The 17,690-nt window shown below is 33.2% G+C and overlaps 2 protein-coding genes across 2 annotated transcripts; one reads left to right on the plus strand and one right to left on the minus strand.

The window, feature by feature from the left end:
* Positions 1 to 1,176: 1,176 nt before the first annotated feature.
* On the plus strand, positions 1,177 to 10,176 carry LOC135958422 (paternally-expressed gene 3 protein-like). The gene is made up of 2 exons (XM_065509327.1): positions 1,177 to 1,242; positions 8,195 to 10,176. Exons 1-2 carry the CDS (start codon positions 1,177 to 1,179, stop codon positions 9,983 to 9,985), a joined length of 1,857 nt encoding a protein of 618 aa, XP_065365399.1. The 3' UTR covers positions 9,986 to 10,176.
* A 3,649-nt stretch (positions 10,177 to 13,825) lies between these two features.
* LOC135958128 (keratin, type I cytoskeletal 10-like) lies at positions 13,826 to 14,930 on the minus strand. The gene is made up of 2 exons (XM_065509000.1): positions 14,841 to 14,930; positions 13,826 to 14,702 (listed from the first exon to the last, which is right to left on the minus strand). Exons 1-2 carry the CDS (start codon positions 14,841 to 14,843, stop codon positions 13,929 to 13,931), a joined length of 777 nt encoding a protein of 258 aa, XP_065365072.1. The 5' UTR covers positions 14,844 to 14,930; the 3' UTR covers positions 13,826 to 13,928.
* Positions 14,931 to 17,690: the final 2,760 nt, after the last annotated feature.

Genomic DNA, 17,690 nt, shown 5'->3' on the forward strand with positions numbered 1-17,690 from the left:
TGATTTCTTGAAGATCCTTGATTCATTCGTTAATGCGGGTCTGTGGATTTTGAGGTTTTAAACTTTTGATGTCCTCAGCTCTAATATAAGTCATTACACTCAATATTTAGTCGTTTCATTGGCTGATAAATAAGACACTGTTTCAGACAACAGCTCAAAGATGTTACTCCTAGTCATAGAAAGAAATGTAAGCATTCCTGTACAAACACATCAGTTCTACTCCGAAAAGTAACTTTGGCTAAGTCTGGTAAGTTCATCAGCCTTGACATTCCTTCAGATGACCCAATTGTTAAACTGCTCAGTCATATTGTTAGAAGTTTGCCCGAGTCCATGAATATCGTTCGTTTTATCTTCAATGCAGGACAGTGGATTTTGAGATCTTCATCACACTACTTCTCCTCAACTTCAACAGAGATCATTGTACTCCACATTGTATACCGCTAAATGAGAGTTTCACAGACAGTTATTACAAACTCTTCAGTCCTACCGAAGTGCAACTTTGGTTCAGTTTTACAAGCTCATCCGCCTTGAAATTCCAATAGTCACCACAGTTTGGGCAACTTTAACTCTTTATAAAGCTCATATAGATCAGAGTGTTCACTGAAAACATACGATTCTATGAAGATCATTCGTTTCTTCGCCAATGCTGGACAGGGGATTTTGAGATCTTCAACACACTACTTTCCCTCAAAGTCAGCAGAGATCATTGTACTCCATATCCAGTCACTGCAAATGACGTTTAATATGATAGTGCCAAGTTTTCACAGTCAATTACTACAAACTTTTCTGTCCAAACGAAAGAAAACTTTGGCTTATGTGCTGTTTTTCTATAGCGAATGAGCGTTTTGAGTGGACGTTTTACATGTATTTTGTTTTTGTTACAATAACAAAACACATGTTAAATTACCACTCAAAGTACTCGTTCGCTATAGAAAAACAGCACATTAGTCTTATAAGCTCATCCGCCTTGAAATTCCTTCAAATTACACTTTTGTTAAATTGCTCTTTAAGAGGTTAGCGGCAATCAAGAGCTAGGATTCCAAAGCCGTAGCGGGGATTCAAATGTCAGATTAAAAATTCAGAAGCCAAGTTAAAACTTCTTAAATACTAGAATATATAAGAAATTCTAATACACAGATATTGATATACCTTGATTATACTTACTCCAAAAACTACATGCTCGTGAAACTTCATCAACGTCCCTCCTACCAGGACTATAAATTCACCAATCATTCCGGAAAGGTAATTGCCAGACATTCCAGTGTTCCATAAGTCTTTTAAAATATAGGCTGTACTCCATCACCTACATGATCGTGCAAATGCTCAACTCCTACCAGAAATACCGAAGCTTCGGTCAACTGTCCAATACAGTGGTTTCGCCGACATTTCAGTGCTGCGACCTTGCTGGCTATTCATTATCTTCGGCCAGCTATAATCCAAAGGCTTTGAAAACAGTACAATACAGGGAATTCAGTGGACTGTTTTTGGACAAGAGCTTCGGATACACAACATATTGTTATGTTTTTACCTTTTAAAAACGGTGGTTTATTAACTTTAAATAAACCGGATTGTTTTATTTGCAAATAAAAACAGTTTAGTAGTTTAAAAATTGCAACAACTCTTTATTTATTCAAATTTACACAACAACACTTTAAATAGTCACTCTGAGATTATATACAAATACACGTTTATAACTCACAGGAATACACACACTTAAATTACACACTTTATAATATACAAGAATGCTGTTGATGTTAATTCTAATAACACCTATGATAAACTGACTGACTGTCATCTTCCAGCAGTTTCATGAATTCTCTATATAACGGACAAATCTAGAATGTTCTATTTCTAGAGATTTTAGCAGCTTTAATGTTAATGTAACTTTAACAGTTAATACTTCCATACCCACAAACAATGTTAATAACAGCGTGTTATCAACATTGTTGATAAGTAGAAGTTTCGAGCTCTGGAAATGTTTATAAACATGATAAATGTTGCAAGCTGCCATTACAGATTGTTAATGCAACTTCGTAACAATATGAATTTGTTCTAAAATTAAATGTTTCCTTTCAGAGACCTTCTTCGACATGCATTGACCTATCCCCATTGATTAATAATGGATGTTTTGGATTTCCTAGTCCATTTTTACTGAAATTTTTCAAGCGAAACTGTGGAACAACATATGAATTTGTTCTAAAATTAAATGTTTCATTTCAGAAACCTCCTTCGACATGAATTGACCTATCAATCCCCTTGAATAATAATGGATGCTTTGGATTTCCTAGTCTATTTTTACTGAAATTATTCTAGCGAAACTGTGGAACAACATGATTTTTTCGTTACTATATCCTCAATTCGATTTAAAAATGTATCACAAGATACAGAACTAGCCAAATACTATCAAATAATTTAGACATCTTCTTAAAATATACAATACAACGACTTCGGTGGACTATTAAAGGCAGGAGCTTCACCCAACTGTTTAATACGCAGACTTCGGCGACATCGATCAACTACTTAACACTGGGTCTTCGGATAAATAATAACAGTGATATCATACGAATATATTCTCAATAGAAATGTTTCGTTTCGGAGATCTATTTGTATATGGACTGAAGTATTCCTTGATTAATAATATATAGGAGATAAGTTGGATTGAAATTAATCTATCGAAATAAGGAATGATTTCAATTGTGAAAGTAATTTTAAAGTTTATCACCATCAAAGAGTCTTGGTAACACATATCGAGACATTTCTCGGAATCTTTTGTAGCATATCGATCATCTTAGAAACTGCTAAAAACTTAATTCGATTTGAAAATTTATCACAAGTTACTGTACTAACCAAATACTTGCAAATAATTTAGAATTATTCTTGAAATATTTTCCACTATAGGATTTAAAGTCTGAAATGATTATAGCTACCAAATAGTATACCTCCAATTCGTTATTACCACAGCTTTTCTTAAATAAATTTAGCGTTTTATTTTTATAGTAGTCAAATGTTTTCTATTTGTAAACATTTTAAAATGCAAAACAGCCACATGAATATGGGTGATGTGATTTTAAGATGAGTGAATGATTTCAGCGACAACAATTTAACCAATAATGAATATTAAATACAACAACAAAATACATATGTACATCTATGATCTAATGATCATTTGTAACTAATTGAACCACAAGATAAACAAAGATCTTAACAACAAAACTAAGTTGAAAAGAATAGAACTAAAAAACAACAACTCAGTTTATGTTTGTTTTGAAATTTTCAGGGTTTGAAACTAGACAAGTTTGTAATATCTTCTTTTTTCAGCTGTTGAAACTAATGTCTCTCTGTGTTTCTATGGCTATAAATCTTGGCCAAGAGACTTAAACGTAGCTTATTTTACACACTTAAGGCGGGGGTACACACGCTCAGTGAATGAGTAATACGATGTGATGGACAGTTGTGACATTTTCTGGCATTATTAACTCTATTACATGTAACTTGTACTTGTATATCTTCTGCTCCACTGCTCTATTACCGGTATCTTCAACTAAGTTTAGTGGATTTTGAAGATGTTCACTCAGTGTTTTTGTTGTTGTTGCTCATCATCATACATACAACTCGTACCAACATTCTGAGCAAATGAAATGTTTGGACTTTTATTTGCAAACTATAAATGCGTGTCGTTTTGTTTAAACAACCAACAGTTCTATTAGTACCGGCAACCGTGTGATTTCTTACAAACGTTTTTTTTTAACATTTTTGTCAATAAAATTTAATATTTTTTCCGAAACAAACATAAAAATTTAAAAAAAAACAAAAAAAATAAATTATAAAACAATTTTGTAAATACAACTAAACAACCAACCACATACTGTGATCTTAAACAATAAAAGTGAAATCATTTTTTTGCTAAAATGGTTAGTGCAATTAAACCAAATATTTACATAATGAAGAATTTTTAAAATAAAACACTTAATAATTGCTTTAAATTTGACAAACAAAAATTATGTGACAGGCTGTCCTTGAATATGCTTTTTTTTATGAATGTAATTAAAAAGTACTCTACAATTAAAATGAATGTGAATCTTTAGAGAAAAAAAACAAATATTTGAACATATTTGTGTTTCATAAGAATAATAACTAAGGAGTGTTATGAAGATTTAAATTAAAGTGAACGATCTTAGAAGACAAAGAATTTTTACAATGTTAGCAATTACAGGGACTGTTCCCGAAAATTACATTATTATCTAATTTATCTAACCAAAAAAGATTGACCATTTTTAATGAGTACAGGAACTAGGACTAAGTTCGAGTACCGAGTAATACATTGTACGCTTCTGACCGACTGTTCAATACAGTGTTTTGGGTCGACAGTTCTAGACAGATCCTTTGGCAAACTGATCAATACAATGGCTCTGCCAATTGTTGAATACAGCGACTTCAACCCTTGTTCAAGACAGGGACTTCGATCGACAGTTCATTATAGCGACTATGAAGATTGTTTAAGACAGTGACTTCGATCGACAGTTAACGACAGGGGCTTCGACCAACTGTTCAATAAAGTGTCTCTGCCAATGTTCAGTACAGCTACTGAAATGGAATGTTCAAGATAGGAGCTTCGCCAACTGTTCAATATGGTGGCTGCGATCGACAGCTAACGACAGGGTCTTAAATTCAGGTGCTTCGGACAATTTTTCAATACAGCTTCGGATACACAATGACAATATTCAAATTTGTTCTCCAATAAAGTGTTTCGTTTAAGAGACCAAGTTTTATATGAATATCCCTGAACCAATAATGGAAAACATGATAATTTGGATTTCATAGTCCAATTTTAGTAAATATATTAAAAAGATTCATGCGAAACAATGATTCATTAGACAAAGCATATCCTTCTTCCAATGAATCTTTAACATGTTATTGCTTCCCAGCTCATAGGAATCATTTCAAAACCAAATACAATACGATTTATGTTATTCCATAGTGATTTCCCTGTAAGTGATAGGATCTCCAGGGTCTTAAGTATCCTCAGAGGAAGCAAGTCCTCTTTGCGGAAGTATCTAAATGCTATCTTATTCCACGAAATATATTCGCGAGCAGTTGTAATCTCATCCTATATCAAAGTCAATAAGTTTATACCACAATGAGTTAAAGAATCCTTTTGAAGCGAAGGACTTTTTTTAGTACAAGGAAACCCTATTTCTCTCTTACAATTTTTGAACCGACTCGAATATAAATATATAGATTTTAAAGCCTCTTGGCTATTTAAGATGATAATTTCGTTGTTCCACTTACAGCCAGGGTCCATTTACAACAACAGGATTCTCCATATATTTTCAAATACATTTCAATTCGATATCTTGATATCCTCCGGTAGTTTCCATCTGTAAGGATCTGATATCATTACCTATAATATGTTTGTGGTCTGTTACCCAAAAATTATTAATATTGAGGATAATTATTGGGTGTATGACTTAAAAATTTGGGATTTTTTTAAAATTTTTAGTTTTTATTTTAAAACATTTGTACAAAATAAATTTATTGAAATTATTGGCCATTTTAGCTATGACCTATCTTTCTATCAACATATGGATTCCGAAACAAAAGAACTGCTCGTCTTTTGAATGAATCAAGTCAATTTCGGATACTCTGTTCCAAAGTGAAGAGTATCCCAGAGAGAGCGTTCTGCATCGATCGAAACAAATAGTATTCAAACGGGGCACGGTCTGAACTATAAATCGGGTGAGGCAAATCTTCCCAACCACTTCATTCTAAATACATTTTAACAGGTATTGCAATATGTGGCCGACTATTTTCATCGTGGAATATTAAGGTCTCATGTCTGGCCGCATGTTCTGGGCATTGCAATATGTAGCCGACTATTTTCATGGTGGAATATTAAGGTCTCATGTCTGGCCGCATGTTCTGGCCATTTTTCGGTCAATGCTCTCTGCAAACGAATCAGTTGCGTCTTATAATGGTTCCATGTGATGGTCTGGTCAGATTTTAGCAGCTCATAAAAGATAGGAACCATTTACTCCTACCAAATACAGAGCATTACCTTAGCGCCATGGATATTTGGATTTGGTGTCGATTCATCTGGTTGCCCGGGCTTCTCTTACGCTTCGATTTATTGTAATGATTCCATTTTTCAGCGCAAGCGAAATGATTCGGTGCAATAATGATTTCCTTTTCATCCTTCAAGGTCAGGTCACGATTGCTGAATCCTGCAGCAATCGTTTTAAAATTGCTGCTTAAAAAGTAGCTCCCAATGATTTTGAAATGTCTGTAATTCTTGGTTTTCAAACTCTTTTGGCTGACCGTGTCAAATTCACCACTTATGAACCATACAAACTATCTCTGGAACGTTGAAACCAATGGAACACATTCACCATAAGCTTCAGTGAGGAATCGTTCTTTTTCAGTGGCACTTTTTTTCAAATTAAAGAAGTAAAGTAAAATTTCCCACATATGACGCTTTGTTGGCACAAAATTCTACATGTTCGAGGCAAAAAAAAACTTAGTTGTTTACAATAACTAAGTGAGAATAATGACGTATAATTATTACTAAAAACAAAAACCGAGTTCAAAAGATACGCCATTTATTGTAAATCCCGAATTTTTAAGTCTACACCCAATAAAAAATCTCCATTTGTACAATTTAAGTGATAATTGCTTCAATTTCAGCTTGAAAGTTCCATCAGACAATTGACATACACAGAGAAAACAGATTCGTGATAGCAACCGAATTTGTAGCCAATCGAATGATTCTATCTTAGTGACCGAATTTTACAGTTGTGACTACAATATTTTGTAAGGGGTAACTAAAGTTTGGTTGCCTCAACTGAAATTCTTCTTTATCAACTTACTTTCTGTTGTTAGAACTGAAAAATTCTATGTGTGCAACCGAATCATTCGATTGGCAACAAATTCGGTTGCTATCACGAATCTGTTTTCTCTGTGTAGATGTACTAGTTTTTGGTTCAAAGATTCTCTCGTTTATTTAGGATAGTCAAATAAGCCCTCTCTTTGTCTCCAGACCATATTAAGTCCAGTGTAAATGATAATCGCTTCCCTGTATATGTTAAATCAAGTGTTGCATCAATAGTTGCATCTGTCAATTGGTTATTCTAAATTACTTTTTAACTTAACCCTCGATATATTATGTACTTTATATCGTGCTGAACTCTCAGTCTGAGGGTTACAGGTTCAATTCCCACTAAAGACTTGGGTTCTACAAGCCAAGGTGCAGACAAGCCAAACCACCAAATTCTAAAATAGAATATCTCTCTCGCCATACAAACAACCCGAATTTCTAATAAAGAGTTTAATTCTCTAGAACGCTATACTCGAAATAAGCAAGGGGATCTTTGAACCACAAACAAGTTCAAAGATCCCCTTGTATATTTCATATGTGACTTTGGAAGAGTCTGTGTTTAATTTAAAACTTCTAGCATCTTAATGAGGACAATCTTCTGACCAAATTTCTTAATAGATTAACTGTATGAACTTCTAATAAAGATTTTAATACACTCGCTTTTGCCAAGACGTTGTCAGCAAGTATTAAGGATGTCCAGAGAGTATTATCCCCACGATGCTTCTCGACTACTCAATTTATGTAGGATTTTATAGAAGTCATATCAGATTATTAGCTTGAGAAACGATTATTGGATTTAAGATGAATTTTATAAATAATGTTGTTTGAAAAATCACAAAAATTGTGGCTTCAAAAGTTAGCACCTTATAACTTTTTACCGGATGATGGTTGAGTAATAACTGTTGAAATTTGTGGTAACAAAATTAAAAAAAACTCATGTTCATTTCAATAATTTTTTTCTGTATTTTATAACTTTAGGAAACTAAAACTATTAAAAATGTAGACCTTGTTAATTCTGAAGTTTTGCAATTTTGTTGCTAGTAGCGTCATAGTCACAAAATTATTTACTATTTTGTCCAAATTAAAAACAATTAAGAAATAATGAACAATTAATGTCGATTTAATAGAGTTTAAAAGAAAAGTATTTTTACCCATATATGAATTTCACAAATTTACGGATTTGTACATGAAAAACTTATAAGTTAGGAGAAATTGAAATATTTATCCTAATACATTTTCAAGCTGCACACTGTCACATAAATAAATATGCCAAAACTACTCACATTATCGACACATCGCAATATAACATTTTTTTCATTTCAGAAACTCTTCATAACTCTAGTCGCTCTGGTTGTCTGTGCCACCGCTGACGTTTCTCACGTCACCAACTCTTACTTGCCACCACATTCAGTTTCATCTCAATCACGTACCGTAACCTTTACACCATCATCCGGATATTCTGCAGGTAGCAATGGAGCATTCACTTCCTCAGGTTTCTCATCGTCATCATCGTCTCAAGGATCCTCAGGCTTCAGTGGTAAACTACAAGTAGCTCCCGCATCAGCCCAATCCTATAGCTCTGGTTCCAGTGGAGGCCATAGTTCTTCTTATACCGCCCAAGGACCCAGTGTAGGACAATCGTTCACTAACACTTTCAACAGCGGCAGTGGCTACACAACTGGTGCCAAGCAGGTAGTACAAAAGACATATTCAGCTCCTTTGGTGCAACAACAAACTGTACAGAAAACCTACTCAGCTCCTGTTGTCCAAAAAACCTATACTACAACCACTCAACAACAATCTTATACAGCTCCTGGTAAATCTTACACTAGCTATGATTCTTATAAGGCACCAGCTGTACAAAAGGCTAGCTATACTGGCCCAGCTACCGTGCAACAGACCTATACCTCACCCGTTGTTCAACAATCCTATACAGCTCCTGGTAAATCCTACAACAGCTATCAATCTTATACTGCCCCAGCGGTTCAAAAGACCATTGTCTCTGCTCCACTAGTTCAACAGCAAACATTTTCTGCTCAAGCTGGCCAACAAACTTTCTCAGCACCTGGAAAATCCTACAACAGCTATCAATCTTATACTGCCCCAGCTGTTCAAAAGACCACCTACTCTGCCCCTGCTGTTCAACAAACTTTCACTTCCAAAACTGTAAAACAACAATCGTACACAGCTCCATCTGTGGAAAGAGGTTATTTGACTCCAACTGTACAACAGGCCTATACAGCTCCAGTTGTTCAAAAGGCTTCTTACACTGCTCCTGGTAAATCTTACAATAGCTATCAATCAGTCTCTGCTCCCGCTATACAAAAGACTACTTACACTTCGCCAGCTGTTCAACAAGCCTACACTGCTCCTGGTAAATCATACAACAGTTATCAATCTGTATCTGCTCCTGTTATTCAACAAACCACATATACCGGCCCATCTGTGCAAAAACAATCATACACTGCTCCTGTGGTTCAACAGGCTTACACAGCTCCTGGTAAATCTTATACCAGCTATCAGTCAGTATCCTCTCCAGCTGTCCAGCAAACTTATACAGCTCCTGCTGCTCAAAAGGTAACCTACACCGCCCCTGTTGCCCAGCAATCTTATACTGCTCCTGGTAAGTCATATACCAGTTATCAGTCAGTATCAGCCCCTGCTGCTCAAAAGGTTACTTACACTGCCCCAGCTGTGCAACAGTCATATACTGCTCCTGGTAAGTCGTATACCAGTTATCAGTCAGTTTCCGCACCTGCTGTCCAGCAATCCTACACTGCTCAAAAGACCTCCGCCTACACTGCTCCAGCTGCCCAACAATCGTACACTTCCACCAATGTTCAAAAGACTTCCGCGTACACTGCTCCAGTTTCCCAACAATCGTACACTGCTCCCGGTAAATCCTACAACAGCTATCAATCTTATACAGCTCCTGCTGTCCAGAAAACATTCTCAGCTCCTGCTGTTGTTCAACAATCGTACACTGCTCCCGTCTCTACTGGCTCCTATAAGACTCAAGCAGTTGAAACTTTCTCGGGTCCATCACACTCATCTGTTATTGCATCCTCTGGCATTGATACTAAATACGGTTCCAATGGTGGTTACGTCTATTAATTTCTCATTTCGATATTTCACGCATCCATCCGTTCGTTGATGATTCACACAACACACTTCATATAGTCATTTATGTATTTCTTTTGGTTTAGAAAACGAAATTTAGTTTAACGATATTTTTTTGTATTAATTTGTTGAAAAAAAAAGTATTAAATTTGCGAATAAAATTTTTTATTTCAAAGTTGTAAAAATGTGGTTTTATTTTTCGTTTTTTTTATAGCATAAATCTTGGCATTAGCAGTTGATGGTGGTTATTAACGATTAAAGATATTTGAGTTTTTTATATTAAAAATGGATTTTTGGTATAAAATATGAGTGATCATAGATTGAGCTAGTTTTCCCTAAAATCGCAGTATTTACGAAGTTATTAACGATTTAAGATATTTGAGATTTTTATACTTAAATTCGATTTTTGGTATAAAATATGAGTGATCACAGATTGAGCTAGTTTTCTTTATAAACGCAGTATTTACGAAGATATTAACGATTTAATATATTTGAGTTTTTTATACTAAAAATCGACTTTTGGTATAAAATATACATATATGAGCTAGTTTTCTCTAAAATCGCAGTATTTACGAAGTTATTAACGATTTAAGATATTTGAGTTTTTCATATTAAAAATCGATTTTTGGTATAAAATATGAGTGATCACAGATTGAGCTAGTTTTCTGTAAAATCGCAGTATTTACGAAGTTGTTAACGATTTAAGATATTTGAGTTTTTTTTATATTAAAAATGATTTTTGGTATAAAATATGAGTGATCACAGATTGAGCTAGTTTTCTCTAAAATCGCAGTATTTACGAAGTTATTAACGATTTAAGATATTTGAGTTTTTCATATTAAAAATCGATTTTTGGTATAAAATATGAGTGATCACAGATTGAGCTAGTTTTCTGTAAAATCGCAGTATTTACGAAGTTGTTAACGATTTAAGATATTTGAGTTTTTTTTATATTAAAAATGATTTTTGGTATAAAATATGAGTGATCACAGATTGAGCTAGTTTTCTCTAAAATCGCAGTATTTACGAAGTTATTAACGATTTAAGATATTTGAGTTTTTCTATACTAAAAATCGATTTTTGGTATAAAATATGAGTGATCACAGATTGAGCTAGTTTTCTGTAAAATCGCAGTATTTACGAAGTTATTAACGATTTAAGCTATTTGAGTTTTTCATATTAAAAATCGATTTTTTGTATAAAATATGAGTGATCACAGATTGAGCTAGTTTTCTGTAAAATCGCAGTATTTACGAAGTTGTTAACGATTTAAGATATTTGAGTTTTTTTTATATTAAAAATGATTTTTGGTATAAAATATGAGTGATTACAGATTGAGCTAGTTGTCTCTAAAATCGCAGTATTTACGAAGTTATTAACGATTTAAGATATTTGAGTTTTTCTATACTAAAAATCGATTTTTCGTATAAAATATGAGTGATCACAGATTGAGCTAGTTTTCTGTAAAATCGCAGTATTTACGAAGTTGTTAACGATTTAAGATATTTGAGTTTTTTTTATATTAAAAATGATTTTTGGTATAAAATATGAGTGATCACAGATTGAGCTAGTTTTCTCTAAAATCGCAGTATTTACGAAGTTATTAACGATTTAAGATATTTGAGTTTTTCATATTAAAAATCGATTTTTGGTATAAAATATGAGTGATCACAGATTGAGCTAGTTTTCTGTAAAATCGCAGTATTTACGAAGTTGTTAACGATTTAAGATATTTGAGTTTTTTTTATATTAAAAATGATTTTTGGTATAAAATATGAGTGATCACAGATTGAGCTAGTTTTCTCTAAAATCGCAGTATTTACGAAGTTATTAACGATTTAAGATATTTGAGTTTTTCTATACTAAAAATCGATTTTTGGTATAAAATATGAGTGATCACAGATTGAGCTAGTTTTCTGTAAAACCGCAGTATTTACGAAGTTATTAACGATTTAAGCTATTTGAGTTTTTCATATTAAAAATCGATTTTTTGTATAAAATATGAGTGATCACAGATTGAGCTAGTTTTCTGTAAAATCGCAGTATTTACGAAGTTGTTAACGATTTAAGATATTTGAGTTTTTTTTATATTAAAAATGATTTTTGGTATAAAATATGAGTGATTACAGATTGAGCTAGTTGTCTCTAAAATCGCAGTATTTACGAAGTTATTAACGATTTAAGATATTTGAGTTTTTCTATACTAAAAATCGATTTTTGGTATAAAATATGAGTGATCACAGATTGAGCTAGTTTTCTCTAAAATCGCAGTATTTACGAAGTTATTAACGATTTAAGATATTTGAGTTTTTCTATACTAAAAATCGATTTTTGGTATAAAATATGAGTGATCACAGATTGAGCTAGTTTTCTGTAAAATCGCAGTATTTACGAAGTTGTTAACGATTTAAGATATTTGAGTTTTTTTTATATTAAAAATGATTTTTGGTATAAAATATGAGTGATCACAGATTGAGCTAGTTTTCTCTAAAATCGCAGTATTTACGAAGTTATTAACGATTTAAGATATTTGAGTTTTTCATATTAAAAATCGATTTTTGGTATAAAATATGAGTGATCACAGATTGAGCTAGTTTTCTGTAAAATCGCAGTATTTACGAAGTTGTTAACGATTTAAGATATTTGAGTTTTTTTTATATTAAAAATGATTTTTGGTATAAAATATGAGTGATCACAGATTGAGCTAGTTTTACGAAGTTATTAACGATTTAAGATATTTGAGTTTTTTATACTAAAAATCAATTTTTGGTATAAAATATGAGTGATCACAGATTGAGCTAGTTTTCTCTAAAATCGCAGTATTTACGAAGTTATTAACGATTTAAGATATTTGAGTTTTTTTTACTAAAAATCCATTTTGGGAATAAAATATGAGTGATCACAGATTGAGCTAGTTTTCTCTTAAGTCGCAGTATTTACGAAGTTATTAACAATTTAAGATATTTGAGTTTTTTATACTAAAAATCGATTTTTGGTATAAAATATGAGTGATCACAGATTTAGCTAGTTTTCTCTAAAATCGCATTATTTACGAAGTTATTAACGATTTAAGATATTTGAGATTTGTATACTAAAAATGGATTTTAGGTATAAAATATGAGTGATCACAGATTTAGCTAGTTTTCTCTAAAATCGCAGTATTGTATACATTTCTGTATACATTTTTGAAAAGTAGACACAATTTGATAATTTTTTGACAACTGAGTTAGGTCGTTTTTCCGATCTATGTGCATTTATCTATAGTAGTTAAATAGTAAACAGTTAAAACTGAAACGATTGACAACCATAACAAATTTAAATTATTTATATTAATTAATCATACCCTATAATACTGTATAGGGCTTCATATGGTTGATGTTGCCACACTTTAGTTTAGCTCAATAACTTTTGATTTATTGCATTTTAAAACCACCATAAACATTGTTTAAAAGTGTTAAAACATAGAAAACAAATTGTTGGCTACAACTGCAAACACGGCATCTTTATGAAATCCAATACTACACTTCGTTTCAGATAATTGGCAATTAAAATATTCTTAGAACAAGGAAGTGGTTTATTTCAGAGAGTTTCACATAAAATGCTCCCACAATTTTTTAAAAACCATTTTTATGTGAATTTTTAATAATAAAATTAACACTATCTAGAGATTTGCTAGCTGTTACCAAAACATACATTTAATGGCATTCACGAATGATTAATGATTGCTATAAAAATAAAACGATGATTGTTACTTTGTATGCCAGAGCGTTGTGTTGAAACCATTCAACTAAAGTTGTAAACTAAATTTCGATTTTTAATTAAAACACACTCTCATTTCATAATACTTGATTGATCATTTCATTTATTTACTATTAAATCTATCACCAGTTTGTTCGTTCGCTATTAATATTTGTTGGTCCATACTTTCGTTTAACACTTAAGCACGGTGACGATGACGGTATTCATAACCACCATTGGTACCGTATCTGGTACCAGCGGAATGACCGCCAGAGAAGCCAGTTGAGACAGCATGATGGGTGGAGGCAGCAGGAGCCAAATATTGGTTGGAGGGAGCAGCGAAGCCACCGAAAGAAGAGCCACCGAATGAAGAGCCACCGGATGACAAACCACTAGAGAGACCACCGAAAGAGGAGCCGCCTGAAGAGAAACCACCAGAGTGACCACCGAAAGATGAGCCACCTGAAGGGAAACCGGCAGAGACAACATGAGCGGTAGAGGCAGCAGGAGCCAAGTATTGACGAGAAGGTTTAGCGGCAATAGCATGACCAGTGCTAGCAGCACCGAAACCACCGAAAGAGCCTCCTGAAGAGAAGCCACCAGAGTGACCACCGAAAGAAGAGCCACCTGAAGGGAAACCACCAGAGAGTCCACCGAAAGATGAGCCACCAGAAGAGAAACCGGTAGATACACCATGAGAGCTGGAAGCAGCGGGAGCCAAATATTGACGAGAGGGTTGAGCAGCTACACCATGACTAATGCTGCCAGCACCGAAACCACCGAAAGAGCCGCCTGAAGAGAAACCACCAGAGTGACCAACACTATAAGAAGGTTGGACTACAGCAGCATGACCCACACTGCCAGAACCGAAACCGCCGAATGAACCACCCGAAGATTGATGAGGAGGCAAATATTGGCTGTTCAAAGCTGAGGCACCAGTTGCCAAAACGGCCAAAGTCAAAACGAAGATTTTCTAAAAGAGATTAGAAAAAAAAAACAACTGCATAAATACAAATTCAAAACGTTGAAGAAATTTCAAATTTCAATTCTGTCTATTCCTCTTAGACCGAAAGAACAAGTTGTATTTTTATGAAATACTTTTTGCACTCACCATTGTGTTATTCTGTGTGTTGTTTCAAACGAAATTCCTGAAACTGATGCTTGATCTTGAATTTCATACAACTTTTATACAAAATTCAATCCAAAATGTGAATAGTGTAAAATAGAAAAATGCTTTTAAAATATCTAATAATTTGTTACTTGTTTGCATGTATTCGTATATTCATTCCTTAATGTGTTTTTATTTTGGCTAAAATTAATGAAGAAGTTTTAAATTGTTTTTTTTTTAAGTAGAAAAAAAAATATTATAATTTGTTGCTGTTGTAGTTAAAATAGTAATTTATTTTAAAATTCGCTTTCGCACAAGAAAGTGATCATACAAGATCAGTAACATATTAATCTATTGTCTTACTAAATATGTTTAGAATTAGTGTTTTATAAAGATCAATTAAATACTGGAAATGATGCATTGAAGAAAAAGAAGAAAAAAAAATATATAATTCATCAATATATAAAATAATGTTGCAGAATTGTTATGTTTATTGGAATTAAAACGAATTTTTGAATGCCCTGCACAATGGGGAATTTAGTAATGTTTTCCAAATAGTATTGAAAGAAGATATATAAGAATAATATTTATCCAAAGGATGATTTAATAATATTGGTCAGTAGTATTGAAGTAGTTGTTTGATCTATGGTGTGTATGACATTTCAATTCAAAATCATGTTAATCCATGGATCTATGGTATATCAGGATTTAAAGTTGAGTAAATTGTCAGCCATCTTATAGCTGAGCGGACTTAGTTCCACCCTCTCCTTAATTATTAGAGTCTATCGGTCTCATCATTTGAAAGGTGTTTTCAAGCGACATCTAATGGTTTAAAGGTCATGTCCAACATGGCCCTTAATATTGGGATATTCCTCAATTTGTATGATTTTTCCTGGGTTTTTTTTTATGAAAATCTTTATTTGTTTTAAAGTAATTTAAAATTTTTAAAAATTTACTTGATTTAAGAAGCGAATGGTTAATTGTATTTTCAATATTCGTACTAGTTCTCTTGTTATCGGCCCAAATTATTCCCCATATTGTACTCGTACCTATATATATTCTAACGTTTTTACCTTTTAAAAACGATGGTTTATTTCCTTTAAAGAAACCGTATTCTTTTGATTGCTCCCAAACAAAATCTTTTTTTCTGTGAGTCGGTCTATTGTCCATAAGCTCCCATTCGTGATGGACTCAGTATAGTGGATTATCTTTCTCTTAGTGACATTAAAGTGCATTATCTGTTTTCTTAGTAACTTTTTTATAATAAAAAAAGCTTGGGTCTATTCCTTTAAACCTATTTGGTCGCTTAGTGAGAGTTGGATATCTATCAAAATAAATATTTTGTAACTCAAGACATACAATTTTTGACTTTTTTTTTGATTTCGGAAAAAAAAATGTTAAAATTTTTTTTGGTTCTTTAGTGGAATGCAAGTGGGATATCTATCAAAATAAATATTTTGTTACTCAAGAAATTTTTTTGCAAAACCGAAATTTTTTCCAATATGGGCCCTTTTTTGATTTCGGAAAAAAAATATTAAAATTTTTTATTTTTTTTTTCAATATTTTTTTTTTCGAAAGATTGAAGAAATAGCTATCTAAACTATTTGGGACACATTTTGCTAAGAACAATAGATAATAAGTTACATGGATGAGAAAAATCACATGTTTGGCCAAAATGTCAAATTTTTACCCCCTCTAACTTGTTGAAAAATTGTGTCTAGTTACTATCCAATAGAACTAACCTTGGTGCAAATTTCATCCTGATCAAAAGTTTCATCGATTTCAAAAGTTGGTTCACTTGACATGAAATGGGCCATATGTATAACTTATTTGTGTTAAATTTAATTCAGATACCAACATTTGTATGAAATTTGTGCTTCTTAAATTGATTTCCGGAAGTGGGCCTTATATGGGAGCTATGACTAATTATTTGCCGATCGCCCTTAAATAAGATAAAATGACTCCCGTATATATAAAACTTGGACCGCACAAAACTCATGTTCCTAATTTTATCGAAATATATTGCGCACAATGTTTTCATGGACATCCAGCCAGACAGACGGATGGATGGACATTGTTAAATCGACTCAGAAAGTGAGTTGATCGGTATACTTTAAGGTGGGTGTTAAACTAATATTTTTGGCCCATAATACTATAATAAATATGCTTTTTGGAGATTGATATACCAACAATCGCGAAAAGCCATTACATCCACTCAAAGACACTGCATGCTACGCCATTTCTATTTCAGTTTCATGCCTTTCATAATATTGTTACTGTAACTGGTGAGTAAGACAGAACCAGATCGATGACTTTCTATCACTGATCATGATTCTCTATACAAAGAAAACAGATTCGTAGTAGCAACCGAATTTGAGTGATTCGGTTGCACGCATAGACTTTTTCGGCTGTATCAACAGAAAATCATTTGATAATGAAGAATTTTAGTTTAAGCAACCAAACTTTTCTTACCCCTTCTAAAATTTTGCAGCCACAACTGTACCGAACTAGTGATTTTACCCATCATTTAGGGTGGGTGCCAGTTACTTCAATAGCCACGTGACTAGACATTTTAACACGGGCATGTCCTAAGCAGGGGTCAATTGTCTCTTTTTGATTACAATGGGAATGTCTAATAGCTGGTCCAAAGTAGGCAACGCATTGGATTCACATACTGGTTACATAGCGTCAGTTACCTTACTAGCTTTGTAACTGGTTACTTGATCAGCTACTTGACTAGTTATTTTAAGACGTACATGTCCTAAGCAGTAGGTCAATTGACCCTTTTGATTACAATGTGACTATCGGATAGCAGATCGAAAGTAGTCAACGCTTCTGGTGGGTAAAATATAG

This window comes from Calliphora vicina, chromosome 4 (genome assembly GCF_958450345.1).
Source record: "Calliphora vicina chromosome 4, idCalVici1.1, whole genome shotgun sequence".
NCBI lineage: Eukaryota > Metazoa > Arthropoda > Insecta > Diptera > Calliphoridae > Calliphora > Calliphora vicina.